Below are 19,727 nucleotides of genomic sequence, written 5' to 3' on the forward strand. Positions count from 1 at the left end.
GAGAACCGAGTTAAAATACTTGGATACTTCTCTCCTTTAGACGGTATCCTGTTACATTTGTGAGCTTTAGAGGAATAGGAAAGAAAAAAAAAAACAGCAGAAAGCTTTATTGCCACTCACGTAAAAACTTCGTCGCGTCTGGGATTAAATAATGGAACCTGTCCAATACTAGATCGCTTTACAAATACGTGCACGATCATATATATGAGAGATGACTTCAGAGTCGGGAACTCCCATTATAGTCCTTTTCTCTGGATCGGGAACTAAGTTAGGCTATTAACTAACTTACTGTGTGATATATTAAAGATTAAAATGTCTCCTAAATAAAATAAAAAGTTTTATATGTATAAAATTAAATTAAACTATAAAATTATATATATATATTTATTTAGCACGGCTCGTATTTGATAGTAATTTAAAGCTAATTTCTCTTCAAATTTAAGATAAAGAAATAAATAAATTAAATATATAATGAGCTTAGATCACATTACTGAAAGTTGTGATCTTCCATTTTTAAATTTATAATTTCATTGATAAAAAAGGCCGATTCGGTAAACTTATCGCGCATTTATATATATATATATATAACTTGAAAAATAAGTTTTTATATTAAATTCGATCAATTTTTTTCTCTCTAATTTAAACATTTAATTAAACAGAACATTGATAAACCGGACATTAAATGTTACAAACACTCTATTAGTTGTAACAGTTCGACTTAGCGCATGGTTAATTAAGCCTAAACGATGTTTTACGATTTTAATTAAGTAAAACGTCGATTATCCGTAAACATGAATGTAATTATGTAAAGTATTAACAAACGTAAGTAATTAATTATATTTTTTTAAAAATATTTAGAAAACTTTCCATTATACAAATCAATTTTCACGTTTTAAATTTATTTTTTTTTTAATTTTATTATTATTATTTTTTTTTAATGTTTGTAATTTCCAGGAGGCGTTGTTGTTTGTTATTTTAATTGCGCAGTTATCTTAAACTACGAAGTTTACGAAGAGAAACGAAGTTTTTAAGGTTTTTTTTTAACGAAAGAAACGGGTTTGTGTTTATTCTATGTATTAAATACTACTTATTTATCAATCTGCGATTCAAATTTGAATTGACAGTGCTATAAATCAATAAAAATATCAACTACGAAGAAACTCGGGGACTTCGACTGATTGGGCTAGTGCACTTTCTGACGTCAATTTGACGTCATTACTTAAGTTTTATAATGAGAAACGGTAAAGAATGACGTCAAATTTACGTAGACATTCGCACCGACCCTAACCTGTAAAGAACTTTTAAACAAGATTTACACAAATTAAACAGATGAATTTTATTATGACTTCCCTTTAAATGTTACAAATACACACAATGATTTTTACATAACCATATGAGAAAACGATGATTACATAATATTTCTTAAATATAGCCTGAGGGAAAATATCCATTTGAATGCATTAAGAAAAAGCATTTCCCAACATAAAGGTGAATTTAATTTTTCTTGTGTTTTTCCTCTACTGGGAATTGTCATTTACCCCAAGGCATCCATGAGATTGCACTTCCCTTGGGAGACGCTGGTGGAGATGGGTTAGTTCGGGATCACATCCCGATCTCTAGAGTATAACTGTCCCAGAAGCTGACTTGTCTTTTGCTCGCCATCAAAAAGATTTGGGATTTGACTTTGTTTCTTTTTTTTTTTTAAGTAATATCCTATAAATTTATGCTGCAGCTATTTTTGGCACATTTAATTTGGTTTTATAACAGATTCATAAAACTTTACATCATTGAAAATTAAATGCACTCATAAAATGGATAAAATACAGCTTTAACAGTTAATTTGACTGCTTTTTTTTTTTTGTAAGAAAGTTTCAAATTTTGGCAAAATCCAGGACAAAATTTGATACATTCTCCCTCTTTTGTTTAGTCATGTAGTTTGTGGCACTAGAAAATTTAAGATTTCTTCACAGAAAAAAAAACAAAAATGACCACATTATAGTAAATGGAGCTCCTGAGGGAGCAAATCATTTAACCTAGAAAGTTTCTTTTCCAATTAATGCCACAGAGCTAAAAGAAAATTGATCAATAAAAATTGTCTTTCTTTATTTAAAGAGAGTGATTAATTCAGAATTGCTATTATACAGATTTAGTCTATGATAAGACGTGCAAAATCTAACTTAGAATCGAATCTAGAAATAAAAATTGTATCTTCAATTGGGAATTACTAATGCCAAGTACACGTGTACTGGTATACCTGAACAGGTGGATGAAAAAAAAATTACATTTCTGTTATCCACATGTTCAGGTTTATTGGTACGTGCGTACTTGGATTAAGCTATTATATGTATTAAAATTTAGAGAAGTTGAGGTAGTGATTTTTTGTTATTGACGCAGATAAAATACAAGTTATATTACTTACTGTTTGAGCATTTAAAAAAAAATATATATATAACATAATTTAAAGGTATCAAAAAAGTTCTGCTTGTGCAATGATTATAATTAAATATTAATTTCTACGTATTTATGCAGTATACACAATGAAATGGCAACAGGTACTATGGTTTAATTTCTCCGAAGTTAGTGATGTCAGTTCAGACATATTATCAATACTAATGCTGCAACCACTGAACCGGTCACTGTTATGTATATTCCGAGCATAAATCTTCGAAATCCTCCACCCTAGCAAAGAAAAGGATAATTAAATTATATTTTTTTATACTATATTCTAATTAAACTGAAATGTTTTTAATCAGTTTTCTACAAAAACAATATGCTTAATGCTAAACGATTGCTGGATTATATTGGGCTATATAAATGCTTATATTAATAATTAAATGTTAAGTAATTTGTCCTAGAAATAGGCATTAGGTTCCATCAGGCACCTAACACCAAATTACTTTACATCTAATTATTAATAGTAGTATTAATATAGCCTGATATAATCCTGAATTTATTTGGTGTTAATCTTAAAGATTGGATTATACAATGTCTATATTTGTGTAATAACAATGTGCTAAATTAGTATACAAATAAGGGATTCGTCAATTACTATATATAATTAAAAACATTAACTATATACTATATTGACATAGGTAAACATCTAATATAAATTTAAGTCCAATGATGTCATTTTTTTCTATAATGTCAAGTGTAAAAAAAGCCTTTAGCTCTTGAGTGAAAAAAATTAATAGACCCAGAATGGGTGCAAGCTTTTTTACTTGATGTATTGAGGCTCAGCCAAACCACTTTGCATCACTGTAGTTATGTCGCTGCGCATAATCTATTTCTGATCCTCCCCTAATGGCAGAAGTGGCACTACATAGTAAGCACAGCTAGCAAGCTTCTATTGCTTCAAGAATATTTTAAGCAAGTATATTCATACATGAAAAAGACTCTTTCTGAAGAACTCAATAGTACGAATGTCTAATTATAAGCATTATAAGTATTAAAAATTCAATATTATAGTTTAAATATCTGTTCAATTATAATATTACATAATAAAATCTAATTGTAGTGGTTGGTTCAAGAAAGATCTGTTTTGAGATGTATTTGACATTGATTTTCTGTGATGGCTCACACTTAGAAGAGTTCTGTCTTACAAAATCTATATCTCAAGTCAAATGTCAACACAGTTGTGATTGTTCAAAGCTCCTGGACATATATCCTTATGTTGCAGGCATGAGATCTGGTCAATCTTAGGATACTTTCAATTCAACATTATGAATTTTCATTTAAGATATTGTTATCCAAATTGTTTCTTTTTTTTTTTTGGTTATTGTGATGCTTCTAAAAAACTAATTAATCAATGAATTCAGAAGTTTTAGATAAAATATTGCTACAAACACAGCAGCTATGCCTATCAAACAGATTGATATTATTCAATGAGTTATCTAATGAGTTGCAAACACTCCACATAATAATCACACTATTGCGGAGGAACAACTTTCATAGTCAAGTGGCAGACTTTCTTGGCTTTAAGAGGCAAGCGCACATTATGCTTCGGAGTTGAATTACACACATTTTAGTCGAAACTGTGGCATTTTTTGTATTCATTTGATATATACAGTGCTGCCATCTTTAAAAGATTACCTCCCATCAATGTTACCACATTCAAAGAAAATTTTTCAATATGAATAATTTACTTCTCGGAATTAAAAAAATAATTTTAATTTTGCTGTTAAAAACGAAGGATTTCACTCTTACTATATAGAGAAAGTAATTTTAAAAAAAATTAATAATAATATACTAAAGAAATAAGTAGGCCCCTTAGTGCCGTTTGTTATTAATTTAGTAAGTGTAATTATATAGAAATATAAATCTTACCGGTGCATCCCTAATAACTTCTGGTTCTCTATTTTGCCCCAGCTGATGCATTTTAATTTCATTTTTATCTATCAAAATAAAAAATAAGGATGAATTATATTTCATGTATTTAAATATATAATTTAAAATTAGTTTTACCTTTCCTGTCCATAATGCATGTATGAAACAACATAATGATGTGAAATATAAAATGAAATCCGATAAATCCTATCAATATCCAGTAAAAATAATCTTCGAGATTAGCTTCTTCTAATGGAACGGCAAAAAATATGGTAATAACTGAAAAAGTAAAATATTTCGTAGGACGAATTTCATGTAAATTTGTGAAATTTTATCAAGACGAACTTATTTTACCTGCAGTAATTTGAGTGCAGTTTCCAATAAACCAATGTAACCAATTAAACACTGGCCTCTGCGAAGAGTTTGGACTGGGTCGAGCGAGACCGGCGATCATCTATAATTATTATTATTATTTTAGAAATGTTCTGCCTGCATCAATTTTCCAAGAGAAAAAAAAAATTCGTACCTGCACAATTATTAATCCTGTAGTTACAACTCCCAAGATAGGATGTGGATTATCTGGTACCTAAGATAAATAAATTTTCCAAATTTACTGTAGAAAACTAACAAAAAATACATTTTAGAATATTTACTAACCTCACTCCATCCTTCTTTATGCTTAAAAATTACCACAAATGCTGCTATGACTAGAGATACACTGAGGAGCATTATGGCACGATGAGTCTAAATATAAATTATTGACTTTAGTTACTCATTTTAGAAAATTATTTCTTTAAGAATCTGATTTTTCAATCTTTCCTTGTCATTCTAAAGAAAATATATGCTCAACACTTATTATATTAAATAATTATACAAATACAATGATGACAAATTCCATAAATTATAAAGATTTTAATAAAAAATATTTATAATTTTCTACTAATAATAAATAAAAATGAATTTTTTAGCTGTATTGAAAGAGCGAAAAGAGTAACTTTAACACGTACGAGTAACTTGTACGAGAAATCATATCATAAACGGGCAACAAATCTACTAGCTATCGTTCATGCATTTGATTTCTCATACAAATAGAGCATTCTTGTATGAGTTATTTGAAGTGTAAACACAACGTAAAATCTGACTGTAAATACACAATAATTAAATTACAGTACTTATATAAATTGTTTTGGTTATGAATTATATTTTAAAAAGACACTGTTAAATGTACTTTTGCTAAACTGATCTATAAATTTCATAAGTATTTACTGTGCGGTAGTATATAAATCGTAAAATTCAGAAAAATTCTCATTGGAAACAGATGTTTTCAACTGCCGCATAATGATGATGACTTGAATTTGTAATAGTTGAAAACATTCGTCTCTAATCATCATTTTGCACAGATCTGTAACTTGCATGTGTACGTACGATTAATAAATTATTACATCTTAGTTTTATGCATTTCTTCTACAATCATTTATGTTTAAATTGTTAGAACTGCATTCCGATTTAAATTATTTTTTCAAGCTATTAAATATTTCACTAATGCTTAATTTGGCTCGTCTGCAACACTTCGATGACGAGGCAAGTCAAGCATTGGTGCAGTATTTACTGATATGAGATGCCAACATTTATATTTGCAGATAAATAATTACACATTGAAATACTGTATTTATAAAGCTATTTATATAATATAATTAGTGATTACATAAAATACTTCACCATGCTCCATAGAAACAATAGAATTTAGACTTCAAGTTCTAGCATTTCTTGATTTTACATCAATTTTTTAATTATATACCTGAATGCAATTTGGATTTAACATTCACACTATAAAAGGGTATTGGGTGAGTTTTGTGTCCATATTTTTCACTTGATGCACTATTGTTTGATCAAAAAAGAGGCTGTTTTTATCATTTCATTCATTTTCATCATCTGTTGATAGTATAATATGAATTTAAAGAAGTTACCATTAAATTTTTATATTAGATAAGTAATAGAAGACATTACTTTATCTACTGAGGGAGATTCCTCCCAGGAGAACTTTCTACAAGAAACTGACCTCTATTTAGGTCTTAAAAATGCAAAGAAACCTGGAAAACTATTAATTTTATTCATTGTAATTGATTAACATCATTTTTCCAAAACCCCTATTCCAAGTTTGCCTTACTTTTATGATGAAATTTGCTGGTATCTCTTGAGAGAAGATTAAATAGACATTTCACTATATATCTTATAATAATCATTAAATTTGTTTATAACAGCTGGAGGCCAAGCAGTTAAGCAGTCAGGTGACCTAGGATTGAATCCAGACTGGTCAAAAAAATGCCAGCAATTTTTCACAGGTGTCTATCCAGATGTTGGGCCCCAACCTCACCACCTGGCTGTGGGCCTGGTTAAACCCGTAATGGGCTTGTTAAAAAGATCCCCTTAGTGCCCATGGGGCGTAAAGAGTTTTAAAAAGAAAATTTCTTCTTTTTTTCCAACAAAATAGCCTTAATTGTTTTTAAATTTATCTTAAGTGTTAGAAGTCTCAGCAGGATGACTTCATAATAAGTGATATTTTCTATTGTTGTGAGGAATTTAAATTCAAATTTAGTCTAGCTCTAGTATTGTACATTCCTATTGAGATATTTCTGTGAATAGGTCAGGATTTTCATGGATTTTGATTCAGTGATGTAGTCTTTTTGCCTGTACTTATGCTAAATTGGACAACAGTTGTAAATCACTTATTTATAATGAAATTTGAAGCCAAACAAATATAGAAACAAAACTTACCGCAAACCAAATTTTTGACTTGCATAACGTAGAACCTTCCCAAACCTGCTTATAGTATCGAGCTAACAAGATTCCAATGCTTACCAAACCGATCCAAGTGGCTACCATAAATGAACCTATTAAAAAGCATTGTCATCAGAATTTACATAACTTAAGTGTTTTAATTAGTTTTTTTTTGTATATTAATTACCATGAATCTTGACTAAAAGTGATGACTTTCCTTGTACAATAGAAACTGTATTTAAATTTACTGGGTTAATTGATGCCAGGTGTTGTGTATGCTTTTCTTTAACTGTAAAGTAAAAGTCAAGAATTTCGTATCAATGAAAATATATTATTATTAAAATATTATGCTTATAATGTACCTTTATTTACTCCTAGTGACCCTTTAGCCAGTAACAAATAATAGTTTTTATTTAATAAATCAAAATTAGCATCTTTTACTCTCATAGAAAAGCTATGCTTCCATTTACAAGTCAACACCCCGTTCTCATAATATCCATATTCTTCAATTATGTTTTCTTTGGGCTGTAAAAGATTTTTTATAAAATAACTCAAAAATATTTTACTATTATCAGCAAAACTAGTAATTATTTTAACACGAATTATAAGAAGATATTTTAGAAAGTTTATAAATAAAGTTATCATACCTCGGAAACTAGTTATTCCAAAGCCAAAATTAGTAGCATGCTTTATAGAATATTTAAGAATAAAGATTCCTATCACCAAGAATATCCCCATTGATTTACAGTAAGGAAACTCCTTTCAAAGAGAAAAGCATTAAAATATATAATTAATATTTGTAAATTTAGTTTCTAGTTATACGAGGATACACTTTTATTGTATACTTCTCCAATAACTAACAATACTTGATTGCAAATAACAATAAAGTTTATATATTGTCTGTGTAACTGATCATGTAATTCATACTTCATTGCATACAAAATTAAACTTTTTCAGGTCTCTCACCCTCTCTATTGTTTATGTAATGAAAGCAAAAGAGAGAAAGAGGAAAATTACAACTTTTAGGAGTGCAGTTGACAGCAGTTCGTTAGAACAATAAGATATATTACTATGCTTGTCCAGTTAATTTTTAATGTAAAACAGTCCAGTGTAAAAGTATATACACTCAGCAGGCTGTTAATACATGGCCAGGAGTATAGTGAGCCCCTTCTACCTTTTTTTTCTTGAATGAATGAAATGTATAGAGTGCTTTCTTTTATTAATAAATACCAGTTTTAAACTATTGGGAACAACTACAGATCCCTAAGTTTTCTCTTAGGGGTCTCTAGTTTGGTCAGGACTCTCAAAGGGGGAAGCTGGGAATATTTTTTAGAGAAAAAATCCCAGCTTCCCCTCTTGACAGTCCTGACCTTCACCTTGACAGATTTTAAAACTCTTGAGATTCGTTATATTTCTACACAATGATGCTTATTAGTCGCATGCATTCATTACGCAGAGTTGTGGTTCCAAGTTTCATTCAGACATTTCTAAATTATTTATAAAAAGTTATATTTATTTAACCTTTAAATTTATTTTAACCTCAGTGAATCCATAACTTTTACATTCTGTTTTGAATTATTTGTGCCAACTTTCGGCGTAATTCCACCTCCAACCAGTGTGAAAATTTAACGTTATCTTGGAAGCTATTCAAGTAACCATTTAATATCATTAAGCTGTTTTATATCCCTTAAAGAATAAGCAGGAGCGATGAATAAGTGAGCTTAATGAAATCAATTTAAGTCAGTTTAAATTAATATAGTTAAATAAATATGCTGTTCTGTTGGGCAACAAATTACATCACTAGCAAAAGGAAGCGATTAAATAAAAGACATCGGCAGAAAAACTTTTTACTTAAGGTGATTTTTTAGGCATTTTTTTAAAAAATGTTTTTGCCATTAAATTCATTTAATTTTACAGATCTTTGAAAGCAAGAATCTTAATTATTTGTTTTGTTCCTTGAATAACTTATTGATTTGCACTTAAAAATAAATGAATTACTTATTCCTTCTTTGCTTAACAAGATTTTTTTTTTCCCTTCCTTTTCTTTTGTTTCAAGAACCAAGAGTGCTAAAAATAATTGATGCGGCCGACAATAATTAATCCAATTAATTTGTAAAGAATTAAAGATGAAAGAATTTTCTTCAGACGTCTAATAAATAATGATTAGTAAAGTTAAATAAATAAAATTATTTGTCACTTACGTTTCGGAGCAGTTCGTTACTTTTCTCCGGATTTGGAACGTTCCAACTCTGTTGAATGGTAATATTTTGTCCAGAGTAGATGCATTCGGTCACGCTGTCGCTGCCCTAATGATTTGAATTTAAAATTGTAATTTATAAGTAAATAAGCAACATATTTATTGTTATATCATCACAATGACAGGCTGCTATTATTAATCATTTTTGACAATTTTTTAATTTAAAATATATGCTCTCCATCTCAAATTAGTAGTGTCTTGCCCCTGTACATCATACTCTTCCATTAGCAATAGAGTCATGCCAGTCATCTATCTAACTTCTTTAGAGGGAAAATTTTTGGGTTGAAATAATGTGATTTATGGTTTGAACCGGAAGTTCGTATATAGTTACTTGGGGCCTCCTGCCCCTAATCTTTCCATATCTGGTCTCGGCTTTCATCTATCTAACTCCCTTCTTGAGATTAAGGAACGACAGATGACAGTGTGAATTTATAGGTCTACAATTTTTCAAATTGCAGCCCAATAAAACATTCTTTTTCTTTGGGTTGTTATTTGTGCATAACACTGGATTGTGACTTCTGTTATCTGTACAAGGAATAATCTGATTTAGCATATGTCAACTCTGCTCTTGAATGGGGAGTAAACAATAGCCATACTCTTACACCCAGTACTGTATAAAGTACTATGTGCTCACAGTACTTTATGCAATACTGAATGTAAGGGTACTGAGAACAGAAATACTGAAAGTTTGGAATACTGAATGGAGTAAGTAGAGAAGTTTTGGGCCCTATCTGGTCTCATGCTGCTCAACTTACAATGATTTAACAAGACCTGATGTGTTCAGGAACTGATAACCATTGCTTAAATAGATGAAACAATACTAACTTCATTAAATTATTATAATTAATAGTGAAGCTTGCTTTTAATATTCAATATTTAAAGATTTTACTGCATCGTTGAATATTCAGAAAGTGTAAATTAAATCTTAAAATTCATTCTTGCATTTGCATGTATTCTTTTATGCTTGAGTTAACCTACATAATGAGTTAAAAAATCATTATACAAGTCAACTCATTTTCACTTTGATTGCTAGATTAAGGTTTTTATTTAATTATTATGCATCTCTGTTTGACTTATATGATTTATTTTTACTATCACTTAATGTAAATTTTAAAATAATTACCATTTTTGAATCTTCAGACAGCCCTACCGCAATCCATCCTGTAGAAGTTCCCAATGCACCCACCAATTCAAAAATAATTGAATTTTTATCAGAATAGTAGGACAAAAACATGGTGCAATCAGACTTCTTTATACAATCATTAGGAAGGCCAAAACATCCTCTGCGTTGATCGCATTCGTTATAAGAGTGTACTTGCCGTTTTGCCTGTTTAGATAAACAATAAGCAAACAATCAATTGCAAATTTTTTATTATATCTTTGTAGGTAGAAATTTTTTTATGATGTTGTATATCTGATCTACTTTTTATCTCTTATCATGCAACAGCTACAAGAAATTCTATTGAATATGCATCATTGATAGAGTATAGCACTATTATAAGATAAAAATAAGACTCGATATTACATACTCTCAAGAGATTTGATGTTGACTTTGTTACTTTTATAACTCCTGATTCTATACCAGTCCAGTACGTGCTAATATTTTTAGCCACTGTAGCTCTGTAATTAATAATTTGAGTGTAAGAATCTTTATTTAGTGCTTTATTTTACATATTTTGATATATATTTCTCTTACCTGAATATAATTTCACCTTCGAAATCTGGTGGCGGTGTCCATTCGGTTGTAACAACAGTTTTACCATCTTTATTGATATGCGTAAGAGCATTCTGTTTAAAGTTAGAAAGTATAAATATTTATAGACAGTTAATTTTATTTATTGAAAAGTAAAATACCTACATCTTTCTTATTGAAACAGTTTCTTGTTTGGCTTATTCCACTGCTAGTGAAGGTTCCGTTGATTATTTGATTTTTATTGCTATTCAGTCGAGCCTGAAGGAAAAATCCTTGAAATTCTTTACCGTCAAGATGATTTAATTTCACTAAATATTTTTTTAAAACTCAATTACTCTTTCTCATCTCTACATATAGAAAGTTTATGTCATTATAGTTAAATTTCGGAGTGAAATTTACCTAGAAAGGAAATTTTATTTCTCATCGGCATAACGGTCAGAAGATACGGAGATTTTGACTTCTGCGCTTTTACTTTATGATTCAGAATCATATCTTGACAGGCTTTAATGGGTGCACCGGTGTCAAAACACCTACACGCAGCAAAAGCTGCACACATTATGAGTAAATACCTCCACACAATCATTACCTAAGGGACAAATTAATAACTATTAAATATGTAATTGTTATACGGTTCAGTAAAAGAATTTCAGAAATGCAAATTTTTCGCTTCCTGTTATTTCAGGAAGACGGCAAACTGAATTCAATCACTCGAGGAGAAATAAGGCACGCTTCATGCGGCATTTTTGTGGAACTCCAAAGAGAGATGATGCAATTTCAATAATTATTCCTAATTGTTAGTCGAATCCAACACCTTGACAAATGGAATTTCTAATCCGCAACCGGAAGACGGAGATTTCTCTGATCAAATATGCAAAATTTCATACACTGTATACGAAAACAAGGACAGTTTTCAAGGTTGCAAATCTGTGTCATATATTTAAATTCTAAAATATTGATCATAAAATGTTTTTTATTGAAGTTACAAAATAATAATTACAATATTTTAAGTATAGATACATTATTGACAAATACTATGTCATAAATCAATAATATAACTATAATTAATTTAATATTTTTAAATAATTAATTAAGAGAAAGGTATAGAAAATATTTAATAATTTATTAAATTTTTTTATCTTTTTTTTTTTCTTAAGGTAATAATTGAAAATGTCAATGTGTGATTGACAAACGAGGAAGTAATATAGAAATTTTACCTGTCGACCTAAGGTATCAAGGAAATAATAACCTAAAAAAAGGCATTTTTCTTTTCCGGTGAGTGGGCCAAACTTGTTTATATTGATTTTTGTAAAAATTACAGAACAAGGTTATATTATAAATTCCCATTTTTCTATTTATAAACTATTAAACATTTTTAATATAAATTTATTAAATACATCTGGCAGAAATAATTGCATTCTGTCCTTCCTGCATCATCATTGATAAACCTGTTACACTGGTTTGTATCAGGATAACATTTATGGTACATTAAATATCAGATAAAATTTTACTTAATAAACTTACTTAAATTTTTTTAACAAAATTGCTTTAATGTAGGTAAAGCTAACTAAATTTAGATTTGATGGGGTAGATTTTTAAAATTGATTTAGTCTCCCCCACGCAATATTTTTGCTAGTGATGCTGATTCAGTTTTCGGAGTGTAAGAGCTATAAGGTTCTTTTTATAGTTTATAAGTAAAAACTTGTATGTCTTATTAGAGAAAAAAAGCCAAAGAAAATAAGCGGTAGTCTTATTATTGCTAAGGAATTTAGCTTAAGGCATATACAACTAGTCAAACAAGATTAAAAATATCAGATTCAGTCGCCAACAAGTTGGCGATTTTGAAGTAGAAACTACAGATTAACTTAATTACATCCAACTTGGATAATCTTGTTTCTCTTTTCACTCAAAATCTCCAAGATATGGCCAGTTTTTTTTCACGATATCGTCAAGTTTTAGGCTCGAAATCTGAAAAATTGTGTCAGTTTTAGGCTCGAAATCGCTAAGACAGTTCAGTTTTAGACTGGAAATCTCAAGAATAGTGTCACTTTTTAGATAATTAAACAGTTATTATCTTGTTATTCTTCCGTTAATACAAACGCAATTGTTACTTGTGTTAAATATGTGGTTCCTCTTGTCAAAGCTGGGGAACTATCGAGGTCGTTACGTACTATTTAGAGCATAAAAAAGGTCGAGATACAGCGAAAAAGTAAAAGCAATAGAACGTTAGGTTGTCAATCTTCATAGTTTTTTAATTACAATGCAGTTTATCCGCATCAGTAAATCCTGCGTGTTGGCATTGTAGACACGAGTGCATATTTTCTCATAATTTAATTATCCATTACGTCCGATTCATAAAATATACCGACACGTAATATGCACGCAAGCGAGCGTTTAAATGTCAAAAAATTTGGGTGGAGTTATATATATATATAAATTGTGGAATGGCGCCAAGTATCGCCTCGTTTTATGCAGGTTCCATTGGTTTTAATGGAAAGTTTTTAAGAAACCACACGCGCTATTAACCTAAAACCTTTTAAAGACAAAGCTGCCCTGTTTATTATCACCTGTCCCAATTGTAATCGCTTCGGTATATGATAGTGTGAAGGGTGAAAGTATTGCTATTTCGGCCTATTTTTTAAAAGAAAGTATTAATAGATCACACCCACTACATAACAGCTTTGTTAAATTCTCTCCGCATATATTCGTTAACAGCGCTCAAGGTTGATTATTTTTCACTTAAACGTGCAAACGAAACTCTAAATATCTTACTAGAAGCCCTCCTAATAGGGGGTATTTCATAAACTAGAAGCCCCTACACTACAGGATTCGTTAATTAATCAATATCCCGAAGCAATCCCTTTAACAAGAGGCCATTCTTAAATATAACTATAGGAATGAGGAAGTATTAATATAGTATATACGAAGCTTTTACGCTTAAATTCATCTTATATACTACAGAAATTACCTTTTCGCTAACAGCAGAGCTGTTTTTGTAAGTAGAGTTGCTTACCTTGTTCGCCTTGTTTACTCCTTTTATCAATCTTCTATAATGTCGACATACACAACAGCTCTTTGCTTTGTATCGGTTTCGCGTGTTGTACGTATTAATTTTTTATATACAGTGCTTTAGTGTAATAAAATTGCTTCCAACTCACAAAGAATACACAACTCACCTGAGCCCACCTTTTCTTAGTTTTTACCTGGTCGGTTATGTCATTCACCTGTTGAAAACTTAACTCTACGCTACAGTAGTGATGCCATCTGGTGCTTGTGTTAGAAATGAAACACACACACACGCTAGAAACGTTCGATAAACACACCTTACGCAAGATAAATTCAAAGTTTGCGGTGTTTAGTTTAAAAATTCTCTTCTTTCTTTCTTTCCTGGAAATACAGAATGCCAGAACACAATAAATAAATTATCTCCAGTTACGTAATTGCAGCTGACAATCGACGTCTGGGCCGATTTAGGTCATACTGACAACACGATTAGGTTGTATTCGTGAAGTGGTGTACACGTGAACAGGCCACACTGTGGCTTGAAAACACAAGAAAATCAGCTGTTTAAACTATCGTCGGTTGTCTTGTATCACTAAATACTCTGTCACGTTCTTATTTTGGGGCTACCTCCAATGGAAAAGTCGATTTTTTAATCACGATCCCGCTGTCTAACAGCAAACTCGAACGTCTTGCTGAATAAATTGATATAAAAAGTTTAAACTGTGAAAGTGTGCTTCTGTTAAATAGTTTATTACGCTAACATTGACAAGTAATAAACGATATTTCAAACTTTTACAAGTTCTCGGCACATTTTTACTGCCTGTTGTTTACTTTTTTATGAAAGGGTACGCATTAAAAATACTAATAAAATGCCGTTCCATAAATTGATCAATATCGTAACAATCTAAAATTTTTTCCTATAACTAAACTATAATTCACTACCTACTTGTGCGTCAGCCTGTAATCTGTATGCACATATATGTGTATGCGACTATACCCTGCATACCTCCTCAATTCGCCTTTGTATGTGTGTACAGTATATTTAAATATATATAGCCTATACAGGAAGCTCTGACTACACAAAGTTAAGTGTATAGATTTATATTACGAACTATAATGTAACCATGCATAAATTTAATGAATGTGTACAAGAAACAATGAATACAGTATTTTGGCGTGAGTATTTGTGTGTTATCAAGCGTGAGTTTAGAGAATCTACAGTAAGTTTACTACATAAAGTGAGAATGTTTGTCTGTTTGCTAGAGGTATTCTCAAATATACCGAAGCCATTTTTTTAAAATTATTTCGCTATTGGAAAGCTCACTCTTTCCGGGTGAACATGGGCTATATGTTGGTATCATATTAAAAACGAAAAGGACACGAGAACTCTTGGTTCGTGGTGTCGTCGTTTGTCTGCCTGTTCAAGGTCAATTCCCTTCGCCACCTGGTGGGCTTTTTTAAATTTATCATCTTTCGGTTTCAGTTTTGATTCGGGCAGTCGTGTATATGCTTTGTTTATATTGTCTTGGCCGTTCCTTTCTAGTAATACTCTTATGTTATCAGATACAGCTGTAAGGAACGAATTTAATTCCCTTACATGCTTAACCGTAATCTGTTATATGCAGTATATATAGATGAAACTAAGCTTTTATGCATAAGCCTATCGTATTTTTTGTGTGCTCGTTGTTTTAGTATTAATTAATCCTATCGTACCATTATTTAAAAATAAGAATTAGTCTTATGTTATGAGATAGTCTACCTACATACGTAAATTGATTTCTTTCGATTAGTTTTCAGATGTACGCATATGCGAGTGAGCCTTATCGATGATAAAATGTCTAAAAGAAAGTCAAGATTATCACGAAATATATAGCCCACGTTTCAAGGACCCCTCACCCCTTCCTGCTGAATTTATCCTCCCTACATACTCCCAGATTCTTTGACTGATCTGGAGAAAATTCCGCGTAGCTATTTTTTGGGGAACATGGACTGCCAAAAAAAATCCGCTTTCCCTGATTTCATCCTCCACAAATTGCCAAATCCTTTGCGTGATTTTCATCAAATTTTGCATACTACTATCCTTTACCCTGCGAGAAAAATACTCTAACTTATAACGAGCACAATTCATCACTCTCCTTGAGTTCCCGAGCAACACTGAGCATTCTTTGTTAGTATTTAGGCCTATACATAGAAGACTATGGTTAAGCATGTAATTTAATACATATGAGTGTACAAGAAGCTATGACTAAGATATAATTTTAGTGCATGTGTAAGCTACCATACGACCAAACACAATTTTACTGTTTATAATTAACACAAATAGTGTCAGAGAGGTGACATGGCTCGGGTCAATCACAAATGCGAACTACATCCTCTCTATCCGGAAGTCAAAGACGTCATCGTCATTAACGTGTATGAAATTAGATCCATTCTAGTCCTGTCTCTTCAAACTCAAGTGCTCTCGCTCTCTCTGTAATCTTCGTAGTCTTCCTCGATCTTGCCTACCTTCAGGTTGACACAATGACACAAAATAGCAACTTTAGATAATTATTTTCTGCTATTCTATTAACATTCTATAGCCATTTATATTAGCATCCCTGTATTTCTTCCCTTCCTATCATGCTTAGTTATTATATATAAGCCAAAATTTTGGGTTTGTCTGTCAAAATACTCTTTCTGTCCCTTTCTATCTGGGCCAGATGCTGATAAACAATTTAGATAAATTATTTTTCGCTATCTTGTTTATTAAATTTCCAACTTATCTTTTATTTATTATTTGATATAATGATACGCTCTATCAAATAACCATCCCCCTATATAACATGCCTTATCATATAGTAAATCTAGTGCCTTAAGAGAATCTAGTATACTAACAATAAGTAGTAAATAAAACTCTGTAGTTATAAGCCATCATATTACTAGCGAAGCTGAAATTGCACACTAGAAAAATAAATTACAGAGCTTGTCCTTCGAAAACAAGTCAGGAAAACATGGAAATATCAGTATATTCCAACACGGAATAATCGATATCAATCCAGCGCCGTTGTAGTACATCAGGAGGATATTTTCGTTCTCTTCAATCTTTATTTATACGCCATTTTATTTAATCTTATCTCGATATAAAGTAGGAAAAAACATTAGGAGGATGAAGAGGATGTTGAATATTGCATCACTAACTTCAATATATCTACTAACTTTAGTTTGGAAAATGTGGGGAGTGGGTTTAATGTCGATCCTTAACGGCTTCCTGTACTGTTAAAGTTTGTCTAGAAGATGATGATGATGCGAGACAACAACCTTTATTTATCTTCTTTTCTACAGGAAGAATTCTCATTCAATAATACTCTTGGCTAGTGTAGTTAAATATAAACTAAAAGGCATCTTCCAGCTCTTCATTGTTTCACTTGGCATTTTGCCTGGTTTGTTTGCGTCATGCTTGCCAAAATGTCATTTCCCCCAGGCGAATACGTTACAAAATCGAGGAATCGATTCGGTAATACAAATAAAAAACTTCACCCAGTTTAACGCCTGTCGTTCACACAATCGGGGGAAAATAGTTATAACAAGAAGTTTTTCTATCGCCATCGATTTTTTCTGATCAAATATATATATATATATATATATTTAAAAAAAATACCTTCTCCCAGGGAAATATCCTTGAAATATTTCTGGGCAGGGATATTTCAGTATTGCGAGGGAAATGTGTTTGTTATGCGGAACTTTTTCGAATTAGTACTGTTTTCTGGGGGTGTTATTTTGTTGTAAGGTGTATACGAGATTAAATATGTAAATGAATTTGCTGAATTTAATTTTTTCCCTAAATTTGAATATTTCCCTAATAATAGGGAAAATTTTTATTTAAAAAATTGGTTTTTCGGTTCTTAGTTTCCTTTAAAACATTATTTAATTTTATAGTAAATTCTCGANTTTTTTCTTTATACCGTGAAACCAATAGTCACTTTGCTGTAACTATTTATTAGTGTGAACGTTGGTTGGATTTCTCGCTGTATATCCTTGTTGTCTTGGCAACTCGGGTCAATATCCAAGGGATTTCTAGGGAAAGCAACTGGCCAACAATCACCAGTCGAAGAAAAACGAATAAAACAAACCTAGTAAAGAGAAAAAAAAAAAAAAAAAACCTGTCGCTCCGAACAACTGATTACATTGACCAACGACAAAAATAGGACAATACAGTAGATTGTTTCGCTGATCCAATTTTTCTTTATCGAATTTCGGTAAATAATTTTCTATGAAGTAAATATTGAGTTTAATACACGTTTAATCGTTGAACTAGATGTAAACGAATTCGTTTTGTTTCTTCAAGAAAAGCTACATAAAAAAAAAAAACGCGAAATTTAAACTCGTATCCCCGTGAGAGTTCGCTTTATACGAGAACCGAGTTAAAATACTTGGATACTTCTCTCCTTTAGACGGTATCCTGTTACATTTGTGAGCTTTAGAGGAATAGGAAAGAAAAAAAAAACAGCAGAAAGCTTTATTGCCACTCACGTAAAAACTTCGTCGCGTCTGGGATTAAATAATGGAACCTGTCCAATACTAGATCGCTTTACAAATACGTGCACGATCATATATATGAGAGATGACTTCAGAGTCGGGAACTCCCATTATAGTCCTTTTCTCTGGATCGGGAACTAAGTTAGGCTATTAACTAACTTACTGTGTGATATATTAAAGATTAAAATGTCTCCTAAATAAAATAAAAAGTTTTATATGTATAAAATTAAATTAAACTATAAAATTATATATATTTATTTATTTAGCACGGCTCGTATTTGATAGTAATTTAAAGCTAATTTCTCTTCAAATTTAAGATAAAGAAATAAATAAATTAAATATATAATGAGCTTAGATCACATTACTGAAAGTTGTGATCTTCCATTTTTAAATTTATAATTTCATTGATAAAAAAGGCCGATTCGGTAAACTTATCGCGCATTTATATATATATATATATAACTTGAAAAATAAGTTTTTATATTAAATTCGATCAATTTTTTTCTCTCTAATTTAAACATTTAATTAAACAGAACATTGATAAACCGGACATTAAATGTTACAAACACTCTATTAGTTGTAACAGTTCGACTTAGCGCATGGTTAATTAAGCCTAAACGATGTTTTACGATTTTAATTAAGTAAAACGTCGATTATCCGTAAACATGAATGTAATTATGTAAAGTATTAACAAACGTAAGTAATTAATTATATTTTTTTAAAAATATTTAGAAAACTTTCCATTATACAAATCAATTTTCACGTTTTAAATTTATTTTTTTTTTAATTTTATTATCGTAATTTTCTAATTTCTTAGAAATTTGGTTCAAAATAATGTGTATGACTATATACACAGTATATAGTCATACACATATTCATATCTCTTTCACTTTCTCTTTCTCTCTCTTTATATATATATATAGGCCTATATATTAGGGGAGATCGGGGCAAGATCGGCATGTTAAGCTTTACTTAAATTTTGTGTAATAAATACTGCTGTAAACTGAAAAAAAAAAGCTTTGCATATTGTCTATTGGAATGTTACCTTACTATAGAACTGGTTAAAATCAGTTTGGAAATAAAAATAATTAAAATAATTACAACTTTACAAGAAGAGAGAAATTGACGAAGTTGCCCCGGGTATAGGGGCAAGATCGGCAA

General features: G+C 30.6%; 2 protein-coding genes across 4 annotated transcripts in view; one reads left to right on the top strand and one right to left on the bottom strand.

Moving 5' to 3' along the window:
- The first annotated feature begins 980 nt into the window (after positions 1-980).
- The window catches only part of LOC111626869, a 58,651-nt gene continuing 39,904 nt past the window's right edge, over positions 981-19,727 (top strand). Inside the window, exons 1-2 of the mRNA XM_023370392.1 lie at positions 981-1,056; positions 12,206-12,323. The gene's annotated coding sequence lies outside the window, so the exon portion shown is untranslated. The remainder of the gene's footprint in view (positions 1,057-12,205; positions 12,324-19,727) is intronic.
- LOC111626842 (putative ferric-chelate reductase 1 homolog) lies at positions 1,002-14,711 on the bottom strand. Of its 3 annotated transcripts, none has more exons than XM_023370361.1 (16): positions 14,225-14,470; positions 11,451-11,637; positions 11,217-11,359; positions 11,055-11,146; positions 10,888-10,978; positions 10,482-10,685; positions 9,303-9,407; positions 7,464-7,626; positions 7,289-7,390; positions 7,099-7,214; positions 4,981-5,067; positions 4,850-4,909; positions 4,678-4,777; positions 4,462-4,602; positions 4,324-4,391; positions 1,002-2,679 (listed from the first exon to the last, which is right to left on the bottom strand). In XM_023370361.1, exons 2-16 carry the CDS (start codon positions 11,632-11,634, stop codon positions 2,587-2,589), a joined length of 1,749 nt encoding a protein of 582 aa, XP_023226129.1. In that variant the 5' UTR covers positions 11,635-11,637; positions 14,225-14,470; the 3' UTR covers positions 1,002-2,586. The 3 variants fall into 3 exon arrangements, with proteins under 3 accessions (XP_023226129.1, XP_023226128.1, XP_023226127.1); XM_023370360.1 differs by having other exon boundaries at positions 1,003-2,679; positions 11,451-11,936; positions 14,225-14,711; XM_023370359.1 differs by having other exon boundaries at positions 1,004-2,679; positions 14,062-14,710.

The sequence above is a fragment of the Centruroides sculpturatus genome, unplaced genomic scaffold, assembly GCF_000671375.1.
Source record: "Centruroides sculpturatus isolate CEXI.00-Female unplaced genomic scaffold, Cexi_2.0 scaffold547, whole genome shotgun sequence".
Lineage (NCBI taxonomy): Eukaryota > Metazoa > Arthropoda > Arachnida > Scorpiones > Buthidae > Centruroides > Centruroides sculpturatus.